Here is a 19,149-nt window from a genome sequence, read left to right on the forward strand (position 1 = left end):
GTGATAGATCAACTTTCAATGGAAAAATAAAATTTCATTTAATGATTAATTTTCAATTTCTAACACCTAAAAATGCTAAAAAATGTTTATAGGCCTTTTCTAATTTTCAAATGTTTCCCCTGTGTTAGTAGATGATTCATTAGAAGCATAATTTAAAATGTATAAAATTAGATAATTATTTTTCTTTGTGTTGGCTAATCCTGGATTAATTGTATTTTCCAGAAAATGAATGTCAAATGCTTTGTTTCTATAGTCTTTCAATTTACATATTCCATGTGTTTCTTTAATAAAGCAAAAATACATATATTCTACGCTGATCTCCACTTATACTCTTATTTCACAAGTGGTAAAGTAACACATTTGGCAATTTTTTTCTTAGAAAATAACCAACAATACCACAAGCTTATTGGCAGATAAGAAGAAAATATCTCAATTCTCACAAAACCATACCTTGCAGTGATGACATATTCCCCAGAGAGAAGCAGACAAATGAAAAGGGAAGAGTCATGGTATCGTTTTCACTAAGATCATGCTTGACCAGTTGAGCAAGTGTCCCCTGCCCTTCATTGCCTTATGCACTGCTGCCCTTATCTGGTTAGTTTTGAGGCTATAAACCAAGGGGTTAAGAACAGGAGTCAAAAAGAGGAAGAGATTGGCCATGGTGACATGAAGAAGAGGAGATGTGAATTTACCAAACCTATGAATAAGTGCCAGCACAATGAGAGGCACATAAAAGATGAAGACAGTGAAGATGTGGGAAACACAAGTATTAAGTGCCTTCAGCTGACCACGTTTGGAGGCGATACCCAGCACTGTTTTCAAGATCAAGATGTATGAAATGACAATGAACACAGAGTCAATTCCAAAGGAGCAGATGACAAGAGACAACCCATAGATGATGTTAACTCTGACGGGGCCACAGGCCAGCTTCATCACATCAGGGTGGTAGCAGTAACAGTGGGAGAGGATGACACCTTTGCAGAAGGGCAGTCGCTTGAGCAGGATTGGCAAGGGTACCATCAACGCCACTCCCCTGCCCACAGCTGCAAGCCCTATCCGAACAATCCGAGTGGGAGTTAAGACGGCAGTGTAGTGCAGCGGGTTGCGAATGGCTACAAACCGGTCAAAGGCCATGGCCAGCAGGATGGCTGACTCCATGGAGGAGAAGGTGTGGATGAAGAACATCTGCGTCAGGCAAGAGTGGAACTCGATCTTCCTGAGGTTCAGGAGGAAGACATTGAGTACTGTAGGCAGAGTTGATAAAGACAGACCCAGATCTGTAGCCGCCAGCATAGACAGGAAGATGTACTGAGGCTCGTGAAGGCTGGGGGTGGTTTTGATAACAAAGAGGATGGTGCAGTTCCCGAGGAGGGCAGCAAGGTACATGGCACACAGCGGGACAGAGATCCAGACTTGTGCATCCTCCAGGCCAGGGATGCCTGTTAGAAGGAGAGTGGGGGGCTGGGACCAGCTATGGTTCCTAAGCTCCATCAGTATATTTCTTGATATCTGGCCCAGATCAGCTTCCAAATGCTATTAATGGGAGGAAAAAAATCCATAAATTTTAAGACAGGAAAAGATAATGTATCTAACTTCTCTGTGGCAGCATTAATGCTCAGCTAATATAAATGAAGGTATTGATCCTTAGAAGTTTTCCAAAACTATCTGAATAACTATCTGGAGTTAGGTCAATATATAACTGCTATTAAAATGAAAGAATTGGCTGGGTACAGCAGGAGGCAGAGATGGGAACATCACTCAAGGTCAGGAGTTCGAGACCAGGTTGAGCAATATAGTGAGACCTCATCTCTACAAAAAATAGAAAAACTAACGAGGCATGGTGGTGCATACCTACAGTCCTGGCTACTAGGGAGGCAGCTAAGGCAGGAATATTGCTTGAGCCCAGGAGTTCAAGGCTACAGTGAACAATGATCTGATTGCACTGTAGCCTAGGAAACAGAGACAGACCCTGTGTCAAAAAAAAAAAAAAAAAAAGGAAAAGAAAAGAAAAAGGTAAGAGCAAGTGACCAAGTAGAATTACCTTTGTGCTCAAATATGTGATCATTGATCAAGTGAAAATAAAAATTAAGTACATAATTTTATCTTTTATCGCAGTGCTTAGAAAAATTTCACTCCTAGAATGCTTTTTCTTTTCTGGTAATTTTGTTTAAGTATATTTTCATATACTTTTTGTTTTCAGTAATCTTTGGAGAAACTTTGAAAAAAGTTCCTGTGCTTCCTCTCTCATCAACATCATACCTACAAATAGGCAAGTATTTTAATTTTTTGTACTCACTCTCTAAGCTAGTCAAATTGGATGTTTCATTCCACTAGGTATAACTTATTCATTCCTATATCAAACTTTGTGTATAATTTCTTATCATATTTTCATGAGTGATCATGCTTCATCTCAACTAACAGCGATTAAATCCATTTACTAAGAGCCAGTTTATATGCAACATTCTATAAACGTAATCCCATGACTATTTTATATCATAAGAATTCCTCCAACCATTCAGTCTCTACCGCATGTATTGCTTTGTTTCTATATTAGACATTTACCACATGTGATTTCAAATTAGCTTCCAACTCTTTCATACATGAGTATCCCTTAACAAATTTGACTTTAACTGACTTCAAGATTGGCAATGCACCCTTCTCATATCCCAGTAAATGTAGTCCAGCTGTGTTTGGACACAGAAGTACATAGGTAAATTTTGTTTAAACAAATAAATTAATAGTTTAGAGATTTCTACTGCAGCCTATGCTTGCTAATGCCTAGCAAAAACATAAAACTTACCACATCATCCAGGATCCCTTTTAAATTTTAATGTACAAATAGTTTTTTGGGTCATACTAAATACTGGGGCTTATTTAGAACTGATGAGTAAATGTCATTAAACTTGCAAGCATAGGAAGAGAGTTATATCATCCTATAGAGAACACTCATTCTAGCATTTGTCAAATCACTCAATTTTCAGTTATCCCTGTCCTGGGTTTTCATTTATCTGTATGGTGGCTTACCATCCTGGCCAGAAAGATATTCCATGGAGTGTTCCTGCAGATCCAAAAGACATTTAACTGCTCCAATTAAGTATGGCTCACCTCCTACTACCCCCTCAATCCTTTTAAGATATACATTTTTCCAATCTTTCCCCAGAGAAGAAAAACCCACCTTAATCTTTCACTTATGTACTATGACTCCCCATCATACTTAAACATTAGTTTCTGCAGTACTATTCTTGGCTCCTTACTTAGGCTTCTGTATTCTTACCTTTTCCAAACTCTCCTTTCTCTTCCCTCTCTGAGGACTATGAGGTTCTATGATTTTTCATTCTGAATATAAGGAAAACTTCATTAAGTATCTACTAAAGATAATGTCCCGTCTCTGTTACTTTAGTGGAAATAATTGAACAGTTATTTTTTCATACTGTGTGATCTTCTCATCATGAAACCTCAGCCTTCTGAAAGGGTTGACAAGTGAATCAGCAGTACAGTTCTACTCAGTCTCACCTTCCTTGGTGTAGGCAGGGAGTGGATGGATTCTTATGAGATGCTACAAACCTCTGTTAGAGGGATCTGCCTTTCCTGAGTTATTTATTGCAACAAATATTGATTTGCAGAGGGGAGGTGCACCAGAGGGAAGCTACCAGAATATTCTCAGGAGATACAGGTTTCAATATGCTTCACATAAGATAACACAAAAACAAATTACTTGGAACCAAGGTGACTCAAAACTTGCTTTCCTCTATACTCCAGAGTCCTTATAATTAATCATATATTCAAAAATGAAGCCAGTTTATCTCTGCTGTCCATCACAAACATGTGATGAGCTTTTCTTTAGAAGCAATTGGTCTTGGTACCTATTAATACTTTGGATCATTTTTTAAGTGAGTCATTTTGAAATATCATTCTCTACTTTCTTTTTGAGAAGCTGGGGATTGGAAACTATTTCTTTTATAACTATTAATACAAATTTCCTTTATTACCATATTGTTTCACAAGACTGTAGTGCTGTAGATTTTTTGAGAGGTATAAGGCCATTTATTTTAGTTTGAGTTAGTATGGCCTCCTTAGAAGTCTTGGTGTTCTCCTCTTTTCTTCCTATAAAGTTTTTGGTTATAACTTTTTCCTGCTCTTATGTCTCCTGAGTATTAAAAAAAAAAAGCAAAAAAAAAAAAGTCTCCTGTCCCAGTATTAAAACAACAATAACAACAAACAACAGCAATGAAAAAACGTAGGTAGTATTGGCTCGCTCCTTACCTTGATTCTGTAAAGGACCCCCAAATTCATTATGCAAAGAGGAGAGTTAGGCCTGGGAACTGAGTCATATATTAATAGCACTGCCATCCTTGTACCAATCAGATAGCTGTGATTTCACAACCCTGTGTCATAATGTTGTGCATAGGCCAGATTCCCACAACCACAAAGGCCTTTTACCTCTTCTGATGGTGTTACTAATAGATTGTTTGCAAGGAAATTCTTTGTTGGCTCCTGTATCTTTCAGAATGTATAGCCCCCTATAAACAAGTGCATGCCAATTGTAACCTTAAGACAGAAACTTTTCAAAAGAAGATAAACTAATGGCTAATGAACATATGAAAAAATGCTCAGCATCTCTAAGGGAAATGCAAATCAAAACCACAATGAGATATCACTTATCTCCAGTGAGAATGGCCTTTATCAAAAAGTCCCCAAACAATAAATGTTGGTGTTGTGGAGAGATAGGAACACTCATACACTGCTGGTGGGATGGCAAACTAGTGCAACCTCTGTGGAAAGCAAATTTTATTTTGTCAGAATTAAATTACATAAAGTGGTTAACCCAGGACACAGCTCAAGGTAAATACTAAAAAATAAAATCAGTTTAACAATATAAATTATATGGGTACTGGAAGGTATCCTTTGAATTACAAAGTCCAGATGATTTAAAGCTGTCAGTGTTATCAACCAGACTATTTGTTGGAGATACAGCTACTATTTACAAAAATTTAATGCCCATAACTCTTCTCTTCATTTTTCTGTTTTATATCTAAAGAATGATTTAGAATACAACTGAAAAAAACAGCTCTCTCTCTCTGTCTCTCTCTACATATATAGATAGATAGTTATATCTATAGATGATATAGATAAAGGGGTTTGTTTGTTTGTTTGTTTTGCTTTTTGTTTCTTTGAGCTCTAGAACCAGGATTAAAATTTACATTTAGGTATGTGAAAGAGAATGTAGATATGAGTTCTACTTAAACTTTCATGAAGAGAGATTCAGAGTGGTGAAATGTCTCAACCAAGGTCACAGTTGGGGGCAGAACTGAAGCTAATGGCTCTGTATACTTTATATATAGAGCCTAATACCTAGTGCAGTTCTAATTCCAATGCACTGTGCAGGTTTAAGATACCCTGCCAGATTTATACTCTTAGTTCTTCCATAGACATAGGTTAATGTGATATACTAACCATTTCAAAAAGATTGCATTTAGTTTCTCTAAATCCTACATTAATAAATATATGTCTTATGTTGAAAGTGGCATCATTATTTTTTCCAGATAGTGTGTCTTAATTTATTACTTTTTATTCATTCTCAATTAATTTACACAAGATTCACTATTTTATTTATTTATGTATTTATGTATCTATGTATTGTTTATTTATGCACACTTCTCCATCGTATTTTCACTGTTAAGTTCATTTTTGTGGTTCTGCTCTGGTCTGTTGCAGCAACATCCTAGAAGCAGTCCAGCTATCTATTTTCCTGTTGTTCAATCAACACTGCTGCCTTTTAAAACATATTTACTCAACAAAAATCCATTATATTAGGTTATTAAGTGTGAAATGTCCAATTTCCTTAAATACTAAGTTTGACAGTTGATATCTCTGACATTTCACTTTGACACTTCTTGTTTTATTTCTATTGTGAAGGTACATACTCACTCTTTCAAACTCATGGTTTGGCTTGTGATTATCTTTAGAAGTTTTTTTAGAGAAATTTTTGTGAAACCATGGATACATCAAAACTTTGTGTTATTTTCAAATATGAGTTCCATCATGGAACCAACAGCTCAAAATATCAACTAAGTGTTTGGGAAGGATGTGGCTAATGAATGCACAGTATATCGATGGTTTGAGAAGCACCATTCTGGTGATTATAATTTTGAAATGAGCCACGTGGGTGATCTGAGACCAAAGTGGATTATGATGAGCTGAAAGCTGTAGTGGATGTGAATGCATCTCAACCTATGTGTGAATTATCAACAAGGTTTGATGTTACTATTTCAATAATATTGGACCATTTGAAACAAATCGGCAAGGTAAAGAAGCTGGATAGATGGGTACCTCATGAATTAAATGAGTGCGGGATGAGAAATCATAGTGAAGCTTGCCTTTCTTTGCTTTCACGACTTAAAGGCAAACCATTTCTACATTCTATTGTTACATGTGATGAAAAATGGATTCTTTTTGACAATCACAAGTGTTTGCCATAATATTTAGATAAAGATGAAGTTCTGAAACACAGTCCAAAACAGAATATTCATCAAAAAAGCTAATGGTGTCTGTTTGGTGGTCGAGCGCTGGCATTGTCCACTACAGCTTCATGAAACCTGGTCAATTGATTACAGCAGATGTCTACTGAAACCAGTTGGATGAAATTATGAGCATTCTTGCAGTTAGGCAGCTGAGATTGGTCACTAGAGATAGGCCAATCCTCTTGCAAGACAACGCTGTTTAAACTACAGAGGCTAGACTTGGAAACCCTCTATCACCTACTGTATTCACCAGACCTTATGCAAGCTAACTACCACTTCTTCTAGGGTTTGGACTATTTCTTGCAAGGAAAACTAGTGAATTCTCAACAAGCTGTGGAAAAGGCCTTTCATGATTTCATTGCCACTCATGCCCCAAGCTTCTTTGCTGCTGGCATAAACAAGCCACCATTAAAATGGCAAAACTATGTCAATAGTTTAGGTGTATACTTTGATTAATACTAGATGCTGAAAACATACTCATAGCCATCATGGAACTTAAGATTTATTGGAAAATAATAATATGAAATATATAATTAGGAATTGTATTTGTGTATAATTGGGAAAAAGAGAATGAAAAAGAAGCATATAGTCCATTAGCATAGAGTTCTCTGAAAAGAAAAAGCTTATACTTTGATCATATTATATTCTCCTTAAAATGTTGGTGAATATTAGAAATGTAGTAAATATTTTGAATAATAAATCAAGTTTTAGTATAGAAAACTATACATAAAGTCTTTATTTTACTTTCAAATTTCTGGATCTTCAAGTCACAACTTGTCCAGTCATTGTTCTCATGTCTGTAAGCCCTTAATACACTAGATGACTTGACTTGATATGTACCATGGTTTACATTCCTAATATAAGCTTTTTACCTGTCTTGCTTGTTCTTTTCAATATTTCTTTCTTGAAGCCTATAGTTTTGCTGATAAAACATCTCCATTAATTTTTGCCCCATTCCTCCTAGTAAAAAATAATGTCTTCTTGGTGTGCTTACGCACACGTGGTTGAATGCTTCCCATAATTCCCACCCTAATCTGCTTTGAAGGGTGGTTATTTGTATCCATGTTTCAGGGTCCTCATAAGGTTATGAGATCCTTGACATAAAGAATATTTATGGTTTGTGTTTAATATTTGATTCCTTCTTTAGTATAGTACCATAAACAGAGTAAACTTAAAAATGTTCATTAACTTATTTAATTCTTACATGCATTTTCAACTCATTTCTTTGGTTACTCTGCTATCTATAAGCTGCCTTTTTCCTTTATCCAGTAATATTATTCAGTTTGAGTAGGAAAGGAAATGAAGGTGAATGGAAGGAAATAATCAATATACAAGCACAAGCCATAAGAAACAAATGGAAGAAAAAAGCAGGGTAGGTTGGACGGAACAGAGATAGAAATATAATATGTGGAAAATGAGTGGTCACTGTCTCCTGAGTTAGAATAATGCTATATAAGTGCTTTCTTTGCACAGCACTGGTTTAACTGAAATACATGTATATGATAACCATGTTAAATGAGAAAATGGTTCACATATACACAACATTAAGTTAGTACAGCACTATGCAAAGCAAGGAGTACCACCACACCTAATTCTGTTTCTGTTTAAGTACATTACTGGAGAAAGAAAAAAGGCAGCTTCTTTATGAAAGTCTTCATATTAAATTAATTATAGGAATAATAATTTTCACTGATTAAGTGGTCTTAAGCTTCCCAAAAGACCACAATAGTATTCCAAACACCATGTTTCTGCAGTACCAGAAAGAGGATGTGATTGTTCACTGGAAATGACCAGTCAGACAAGGAGGAACACAATGATGTGCAAGAGCCTACAAAAGACTTTCACATCTGATGTTAAGCCAATAAGAATAAAGTATTGAGCATAGTGCTTAGACCATATTATAAAACCAATACTGTTTATTATTTTTATCTGGCATATCATCCTTTAATATGAATAACAACTAATCATTCCTTGAGGCGATTATTGGGCATAAAATATTATATACCTTACAAGTTTTTTGAAAGGACTAAATGAGATGATTAATATATATCTTCTAAAACAATACCTAGCATAAAATCAAATAAAAGAATGCTGCTTATTATTGTTATTTTAGCAGTTGCATAATCAACCTGCATCCCCCAAACACTGCAACTTCAGGAAAGAGAATAAAGGCTTCTTTATTTCTTCCTTTCTATACATAATGTCAGAGATTACAGGACATAATATAATGACTTTAGATATTCCTGTAGCATGAAATCATTTTAATTTTTCCATGTGGAAATAGAACAAAGATTTTACTAGAGATAGATCTCAAAATTATAAGCATACATATTAATTCACATGTTTGAAATAGACCAAAAATCCTTACTTGTTCTCTAAATAAATGTAAAAGTAGTAGTTATTCTCTTGGTCATTGTATGATGGCACTGTGGATTGCATTTTTGTCACCATAGGGGCAATAATTATTGGTGTTACTGGCAAAAATAAAATGTATTTATCAGGAAATAAAAGCAGGAATGTGATGTCAGAGAACATAATAAAATAATAATAATTACCTAATAAATGGATTTTACATGTTTACTAGTACAAGTATGCATGCAAACTCATAAAAGTGAGTATATATGCTCATAGCATTGTCCACAGTGAAAAACTAAAATAGTAAAAATTCACAGGATGAATGTATTATATACATCCTAAAAATACAATATAGTGCAATTATTACACCATAAATTATGACTAAGTGCTTATATGGAAATAAACTAAAAATATTGTGAAGAGAAACTAGTTTGCAGAATGATACATATCATATAATTTCTATTATATGTGTGTAAACACATATTTATATATGAAACTGCACACATCATACTTGCATATAAATTAAGAAAGAACATTTATAATTCTACTAATATATTAATATTTATAGAAAACATTTTATTAAAATAAATTTGATATTTAAAATAAATTATTTCTATCAATTCTCTCCTTTTCAAGATGAGATATATAGCATTAACATTAATTTATATTATTCTGTTTTTCCTATAGATATTTCTGTTGTTTTCTTTATACAATATATGGTCATGTATCCAAATTATTATATTATGTAAATTCCCATATAATAACCAGTTAATTAAAAATTATTCTGGCTTTATATGTGATTGCTTTTATTGCATCCTGAAATTATTTTTTAACACTTTATTCTGATTGGTTGAAATTTTTGGCCTGTAGAAAATATTTCATCCATTGTTCTTACCTAAGGAGGATTATATCATAGCCCTTGACCAAGTGCTTATACTGTTTGTTTTCTCTATTTGTCTCTGGGAATGGATTTCTTTATCTGTATGGAATAGCACATTAGCATGAGGAAGTACATACTAGACTTACATAAGAAAGTAAGGAAATTAAACTTGTGAGTGTGTGTTTCCATAGGCACCTATGAGAATTAGACAGAAAGATTTAGATAAGATGCAAAGGGAGTATGGGGAATTGAACATGTAATTGTGTATAAGGGATTAGCTCTAATTAAGTGTCAGCTCTAAGTAGGCATCTTGAAAAGGAGATTGATATTTTATATGGAATTCAACATGGGACATGAGAAGTGTTAAAAGATAGTATTGATTTCCTCTCGATCAAGGCGGTATTTTCCTTTCTTTTCTTCCCTCATCAAGAGTAAATTTCTTCAAATAAGGTAGGTATGTATCCTTGCTCTGGTCAACAAGGCAATGATATTAATAAAACAGATGAAGGTTAAACAGCAAGACACTAGGAATCTTAGCATTACTCCTAGATTTGTTTCTTACTTTTCCCAATTCTAGCCCTCCATTCCTCCTGCAAGTATATACCTGGCAACAGGGCAAGTGGATTTGCATTTGCATTGATTTGGACAATATTGATATTTAATGAACTCCAGAAAAATTATACTCAAATTGATTCATTAATTTCCAGCAGATTGTATTTATTAAGTAGTCAACCTCTCATTAAGATTGAACCAAAAGGAGGAATATCAACTTCTGTTTAAGGACATTAGCAGATGTTCCACAGAGATGATGCTTGGACTGAGAGTTGAATGTTAAACATGGGGGCAGGAAACAATCTTAAAAGAATCAGGTAGTGAACATAGGAAAGTATAAAAGACATGTTGTAGCATCTAAAACTATTTTATAGAATTGCAAAATATAGCTTCTAATGACTGGTATGAAGTTTGTAAAGAGGTTGAAGTGATGAAAACAAAAACATAGCTCGTTTTCACTTGGAACAATGTGATGTCTCCAAAAAGAACTCTTCACAAACTGAAGAAAGAGAAAATTCTGTGAGGATTTACCACCTGGAAAAATGACCATCATCAAATGTGGGTGAAAAGTAAACACCTTTGTGAAGGTAGGGAGAGTTGAAAATGAGAACTAATGATGAAGATATAAATCACTAGCCAGATCACCAGCAAACTTAGTCACACAGATGTGTGGTGATTTTTAAAAACACAGCAATATCAGCTAGAAAATATGGTAAATATTTGACTAAATATATTTTTTGATTAATAATTTATGTGTCTGTGAGTGTGTGTGCATTAGTGTGGTGTTTGTGACGGGATGGTAATGCAGGTGTTGGGATTATGGAGGTGAGGATGAGTGGGAGGAAATGTAAGAATTGAGAAAAAATAATTGGATCAGTCTCAAGAGTCAACGTAGGATTCCTGTCTATGGAGATTCAAAGAAGATCTGAGACCTAAATTGATGGCAACGATGCTTCTCAGTGATTACAGATTTATTGTAGTTCTGGATTACCAAGTAAACAAACTAAGAAAATGGTAAGATTATCAGAGAAGTGGAGTTTTCAAATAACTAATTCTTTGATAAAGATAATCTGGGAGGGTAACATCCAATTTTACAAATATTAGAGCTGTTTGGAAAGTATCCAACCATGTAGTATGAGGTCGTTATATTATCAATGGCTGGATACTTTCCAGATAGCCCTCATATGTGCAATTCGTGTCATTGCAAAAGAATATGTGTTATGTTTACATTGAAATTCAACAAATGAGGATATAATTTGTGTTGAGCGCATCATATACCTACATCTGGCCCTGAGCCTCTGGGAGTACAATTAAATTGACTTAGAGAAATGACTAAAGCTAGTTATTACAAATGTGAAAAAAATAAAACTTGTATTTCATATTTATATAAGAAGCAAGAGCACTATTAATTTGAAGAAATGTCTGGATTCATGAAAGAGGCAAATTATAGGGAAAATTATTCTCATGTGAAATTTAAATGTAAACTAAAAGAGTCAAAGATCGTAGCCTTGTTTTGAGCTGAAAGTTTTGTATCTTTATTTTTGTTGACCCAGCCCTGCACAGTGCATCCATCTATAAAAGATACTCAATAAATACATTCTGATATTAACTAAATTCTGTATTAGTGGTGTACCTCTTTCAATATGTAAGAAAAAAAAAACTTCTAAGGGATTACAATGGTATCTTTGAAATGAGTATTGCAAGCAAATGTATAAATTGGAATGTATACTAAAACTTATATAGTAGAATGAATGAAATTGAGGAACAGGAGACAGCTATATTCTCATAAGTACAGATCAATTTCATAATAAATAATAATTTAGAGAGACAAAAAGGTCGAAACCAGTGCATTACTACTATCAAAAACTACCACACTTTTATTAAAGAGAAAACTTTAAATGATTTAAATTTATTTCATTGTTTTCACCCATTTGTGTATCAGCTCACCAGGGAAAATTTGATTGTTCATTCCCAAGTTGGGTTAGATGAGAATTTCAAAACACTTTATTCCACTCTATTGAAGTAAAGAATAATTAGACTTCTTGTTATGAATCATATCAATTATTTTTTAACATATTCTAAATTGAATCTCACTGAATAATATAATTACCTATTCAATATTGTATAATGTATTTAATGTATTTAAGTATTTTTATTCCCTGTGTTGCTAAATTCTGATGTGTTTTATAAGAAAATATTGATTAAGAACAGTTTTTTTCCTGTACATGTATTAAATAAAAGATATTTATTGATCAGATTTGGATAGTAGAAAATTGATCTAGAAAAATAAACTGCATAACAACTTTTACCTTTTAGCCATTATTTTAACAAGTTACAATTTTCCTACCACAAAATTTTCAATTCTAAATGTTCATAAAAAGGTTTAATTTTTGTGTCATTTTTATCCCTTAAGTCTAAGATCTCTAATTTCATCCAAGTTTCCACAGAAAATTTCCTTAACATCCACCTTTGGGATAAAGACAGGGTTTAAAAAACATATTATGTCACATCTGTATGCCTCATACGTATATTTTTAAAAGGACACTTGTAATATGGCATTGTATCCTTGAGAATAAGGATGCTACTCCATAATTTCTTATTTACTCAATGCTTAGTATACTTCCTGAAGTACTGAAAATCCCTCATTTTTTTCTCTCCCTGACCTGTTGACTGACTGAATAAATGCTTCTTGTATGTACACAAATGAGAGGATATAAGTAATATATCAGTTAATTACTTCTAACCTATTATCATATAAAATCAAGCTGGTGTTCTACGGGATAGTTTTTAACTGATTATGCATAAACCACATGTCCTTACATTATTAGAAATGTGTCTTCTCTCCAGAATGAGTGCAGGTATGCCCGTAGGTATCTATTTGTGTGTTTATGTGTGTGTGTGACGGAGAGAAAGACAGAAAGACATAGACACAGATAGAGACACAGAGAGACATAGAGAGAGGCAGACAGTGAGAGAAAGAGAGAGAGAAAAAAAGAAAGAAAAGACAAGTGAAATCTGAGATAAAACAAAAGGCAAATCTATATATAGGCATTCCTGGACCTCCTTAGTTAATTCAGTAGTAACTGGGTATGTCTAAAAAAGTCCCATGTGAAACCACATTCAATCTCTAATTGTATAAATCTAGGTGAGAACATAAAACAGAACAGAGACACTCCAAAAATACTGTCAGCCTTAATCGGAAGCTACCAGGAGTTTCTTCATCTGTTTCCCCTTGGTTTTTCTGGTTTCTTGGCTTACATACTGTGAAAAGAATGTTATTCTTCATTCATGTTGTGAGCATATGGGCATTGCCAGGCTGACCTGTCATAACATCAAAGGCAACATCTGCTGTGGGATGACTGTGACCCTCTTTTCCACATGCCTGGATGTGGTGCTATCATCATCTCCTATGTCTTTATACTTTGTGCTGTTTAGAATTCCTTCCTGAGATGCCTGAATCAAGGCTCTGGGTACTTGCTGTTCACATGTGTGTGTCATCTCTTGTTCTATACACCAGCTTTCTTTTCTTTCTTTGCTCACCAATTTTGGGGACACAGCTACCACTCCACATACATATCTTCCTGCTAATTTTTATGCGGTGGTACCACCTACTCTGAACCCTACCATTTATGGAGTTAAGTCCAAACAAATTCAGGGAAGAGTTATCCAGGTCTTTCCCTTATTGCTATAGAATAAATAGTTTAGTTCTTCATTTCTTTTAAATAACTCCACATCTGAAGAGAACCTAAAGTTATAATGGACACTTTGTATCATGCCAGCATTAGGAACGACAATAACAATAAATTTTTGTGAAAATGAGACAATATAAAAATCTTACTCTTTATGTTGCTTTTGTTCAAGGTAACATTAGACCAAAGACACCTCATTGTCTTTGTAATAGCTTCACAGCAGGCTTAAAACATAATAATTCAATAGCCAATTACAATTTTATTGTCAAATGGAAAAATAGGGGAACTAAAGATACAATCCACCCTTGCACACTAAAGAAATGAAAAACAAAATCCCAAATCAACCTAACACTTTTAACCCTCTTTTCCTGTCATATTACATCTGTACTTCAGAGAAAATAATACTCACATATCTAACATCAAGATCTATAAATTGGGGCTCTGAGAATTTGGGCTCTGAGTTCAAGTTTTCAATTCCAGATGTCTGGCTTGGTCAAGACTATTTACTGTTTCTGGGCCTATGCGTGCTCATGTGTATATTGAACATAAAATATTATATACAAGTTTTTTGAAATGATTAAATGAGATGATTAATATATATCTTCTAAAACAATGTCTAGCATAAAATAAAAATAAAAGAATGTTGCTTATCGTTGTTATTTTAGCAGTTGTATAATCAACCTGCATCTCCCAAACACTGCAACTGCAGAAGAGAGAAAAAAGATTCCTTATTTCTTCCTTTCTACTCATATGATCAGACGTAATGAGACATAATGACTGTAGATAATCTTGTAGCATGAAATCATTTAATTTCTCCATGTGCAGATAAAACAAAGATTTTACCAGAGATAGATTTCAAAATTATTAGCCTACATGTTAATTAACACCATTGAAATAGACAAAAATCCATACTTTTTCCCTATGTAAAGTAAAAGTAGCAGTTATTTCCTAGGTCATTGTATTATGACACTGTGGACTGCACTTTTATCACCATAGGGGCAATAATTACTATTGTTACTGGCAACAGTAAAATGTATTTAACAGGAAATAAAAGCAGGAATGTGATGTCACAGAACATAATAAAATAATTGATAATTACCTAATAAATGGATTTTATATGTTCAGTAGTACAAGTATGCATGCAGACTCACAAAAGTGAGTATATATACATGCTCACAGAATCGTTCACAGTGAAAAACTAAAATAGTATAAATGCCCAGGATGAATGTGTTGTATATATCCTAAAAATACAATAGAGTGGAATTATGATACCACAAGTTACAACTAAGTGCTCATATAAAAATAAACTCAAAAATATTTTGAAGAGAAACTGTGGATTGCAGAATGATCCATATCCTGCAATATCAATTATATAGATGTAAACACATATTTATATATGGAACCATATACATATCATATTTGCATGTAAATTAAGAAAGAATATTTCTAATTCTACCAATATTATGTGAACATTTAAATAATACATTTTAAATAAAAATAAATTAAAAATTTTAAATAAATTATATCTATCAACTATCTCCTTTTGAAAATGAAATATATAGCATTAACATTAACTTATTCTGCCTTTCTTATAGACATTGCTGTTGTTTCCTTCATAGAATATATAATCTTATATCCAAATTATATTATATTATGTAAATTCCCATTTAATGACTAGTTAAGAAATTTTTCAGGCTTTACATTTGATTGATTTTTTTGTCTCCTGAAAGTATTTTTTAAACACTTTATTCTGATTTTTCTATCACTCAAATGCAAGATATCTTAGGGAATTTTGTGGGAGTGTTGCAGGAAAATAGAATTGTACCCATTTGAGAATATTTATCATCAATTTGTTGTCAAGCATTGTATTGTCTATACAATTACAGAATTCTTAGCTCAAATATGATTTTCCAAAATTCTAGATATGAGTTCTTCAAAAAACTTTACACAAGTATCCAAATGGCAGAATTGGTTAAAGTGCACCTGTTATAGGTTGGAGACAAAGCTCACATCAGCCTGTCAATCACTTGGAATTGATAATTCTTTGAAAGACAGAACGTCCCAGACCACACTGTTTATATTTCTTATTCTATCTTAATGATATAAGAAAGTATATAATTCTATCTTAATTTTATCTCTATATACTTGTTTCCCTTATAGAATTGGTCAAAACGGATAGGTATTTTATGTATTTTAAAATGTATTGTCATCCTTCACCTTCCCCATCATGCTCAAAAATATAGACTCTATACAGTCATCACTTGATATATGCAAAGGATTGGTTCCAGGACCTCCCGCAGATACCAAAATCCAAGAATGCTCAGTTCCATGATATAAAATGGCATGATATTTGAATATCACCTGTGGCACATCCTCCCATATACTTTAAATCATTTTTAGATTACTTCTAATATTTAATACAATGTTAATTATTACTACATTGCATTGTTTGGATTAGTGACAAGAAAAAATATTTGTATATGCTCAGTACAGACGATTTATTTTCCAAATATTTTTTTTCTGAGGTTGGCTCCATCCATGAATGCTGAAACCATGGATATGGAGGGCTGACTGTATCTTAAACAGTGTTTAATTTGCTCAGCATTGCATCCATGATAGTATTTTGCTCACAAAATCACTCAATCTGTTGAATAAATACACTCATTCTTGTTTTATGTTTAACCTTGATGAAGAAAAACTGTGAATGACTAAATTGTTTAAATAGGACCATAATATTTTATATTACCAGTAAATCGAATTCTTGGAAAACATGCCATTTTTAGCATTAACCTCTTATATATCTGAAATGGTTTAGTGGTGAGACATAGTTGCATGCACTCCATGGCATCAAGACCTCTGTTCTCCATGGTAACCCTAACTTTATATGATACTTATTAAAAATACAGTAGTATGTACACAATATATTTAACAAATTTGGTAGAAACAATGTATATTTTGTTCTAGTAGTGGGTAGTGAGAAAGGGAAATCTAACTTTATAACAATTTTCAAATTTTTCTATAGTAACAGATTAGTTTTGGTCTACATGTTGCCCTGGTTTTGTTTTTAAGCTTTAAAGTTTTTTTTTTTTAGGGCTGTGTTGATACATGTTCATATAGAGTAATATTATTCTTTTATTGTTGCGTGTTACACATAACTCCTTGGAATTTAGATGAATTAGAGCATGAAATAGTTCTTTGAAAAGATCAAATAATTGACAAACTTAGCAAAAATTTTCAGGAAAAAAATACAAATAAACAAATATATGATTAGGGAACATTATGATAAAATTTACTTCACTATGTTTAAAAACTTAAACAAAATAGGAAAATGTCTTGTAATACACAAACTGCCAGTGCTCCTTCCATAAGAAATTGAGAATTTAAGCAGTCTCATATCTACTAGAAAAATTGTAATTACAGACTCTACAAGGAATTTTCCAGGTCCAGATGGATTTACAAGGGGAATACAATCAAATATTTAGGAAGAAAACTATATGAATTCTATTCTAACTTTTCTCAGAAAATGGTAAAGGAAAAATCTTTTCCAAATCATTTTATAAGGGCAGCTTTATGTTGACACAAAATTGAAACTACGTTATTACAAGGTAAGAAAACTACTGCCAATACCTTTCCCAAACTAAGCCCCTCCCATATATAGCAATTATTGCTCATAACTGTCTCTTTTTGAGGCCAAAATAATCCTGAAAGCTTTCCCTCTGCTGATCACCACTTTGGAAAGTTTCCATCTTTCAAATTTTGGGATGTGCCTTCCTATGGAAATAGGAACTTCTGATCACTCCCTCATACATTAGGTCAGAAATTTAACTTCTAGCCAGTTTGTCAGACAGACACACACATTGAAAACAAAAATCATTTCACAAGCACAGGCCTCTGGGAGCCATGGAACAGCTTGAGTTATAGCTTTGTATAGCTGAAATATTAACCTATATATTGAACGAAAATTTACAAAACCATTCCTTTTCACCAAGAGCCTATGTCAGCAGATTCAAGATTTCTAATATTCTTCCACTGTAATTCCAAGACCAAAATATTACCCATATCACTATTTTGAAGATCAAATTAAAAGGATAAGGTATGGATCATTCTCAAACATCATGTCCATTGGCACAGTGTGAACTCTCTGGATGTTAGCTCTAAATTTATGAAAGCTGAAGGTGACTCTTTAGTGATCAGTAGGTTTATAGAGGGCTTAAAGAAACCTGAAAATAAGCTGATTCACAGATAAGATAATAAACAGAGAAAGGGAAGTAAGCATACTTTAGTTAAAATGAGAGATTCACTTTAAAGAAAAAAAAAAAAACCACTAGCTACAATACAAGGCAACATTTCCTAAGAAGACTAGTTCAAGATCCATATGTATACCTTTAAAATAATTGAATTGCCATGACAGGGGCAAAATGAGCTTGCAACCATAAACACCACGGGTATTGTGAGAGCCACTGATTAAATCGGAGAATCAGTCAGGTCCCAACCAATGTGGATCTATCAGGTTTATCATTCCAAGAGAAAATACCAGGCCAGAAATGTCAGCAAGGACTCAGAAAAAAAATGAAGTACCCTACTGTAACAAGACCAGAAAGCGTGTCTTGGGACCATGTCAGGGTTCTTTTAGGGCATGGATGACTCAAAGTAATCTCCTTTCCTTGTGTAAGAGTCTCAATAAAACATTATATTAAAATGTTCTAGATATCTGGATATCTTGTTACTTAAAATAAACATTGAACACGTCAGAAAGAAATTGGGGAAATGTATTCTAGAAAATGGACTGTTATTGTGGAGTCAGGAAACTATAATTGTTATTGGAGATTACAAGACAAAATAGTACAGAGAGTAACTATATTGGAACACAGTAAACCTTAGAATGGAAAATCATGGGGCTTTAAATAATTTTATTGAGTGCAATCATTTTTACATAATTAAACAGGAAATACATGTAATTAGGCATTAGGACACAACGTAGGCTTATGACTAAGGGTGATCTCTGGATTCAGACTGCCAATAATCAAATCTCTGCTCCACTGGTTCTAATGACAAAACTTCAGGAAGTTATTTTATCTATGTGCCCATGTCTTTGAATTGAGGAAACATATATAAAGCACTAATAACAGTATCTGGAACATAATAAAAGGCT

At 33.4% G+C, this 19,149-nt stretch overlaps 1 protein-coding gene across 1 annotated transcript; it reads right to left on the reverse strand.

Annotated features, from left to right (window-relative positions):
• Positions 1 to 504: 504 nt before the first annotated feature.
• On the reverse strand, positions 505 to 1,491 carry LOC138384856 (olfactory receptor 51G2-like). The gene has a single exon (XM_069470518.1). The coding sequence runs from the start codon at positions 1,489 to 1,491 to the stop codon at positions 505 to 507; it is 987 nt and encodes a 328-aa protein (XP_069326619.1).
• Positions 1,492 to 19,149: the final 17,658 nt, after the last annotated feature.

Source organism: Eulemur rufifrons, chromosome 6, assembly GCF_041146395.1.
Source record: "Eulemur rufifrons isolate Redbay chromosome 6, OSU_ERuf_1, whole genome shotgun sequence".
Classification (NCBI taxonomy): Eukaryota; Metazoa; Chordata; class Mammalia; order Primates; family Lemuridae; genus Eulemur; species Eulemur rufifrons.

What these genes read in the sequence shown, in the direction of transcription:
- LOC138384856 (XM_069470518.1), bottom strand. Translation starts at nt 1,491, where the DNA reads ATGGAGCTTAGGAACCATAGCTGGTCCCAGCCCCCCACTCTCCTTCTA.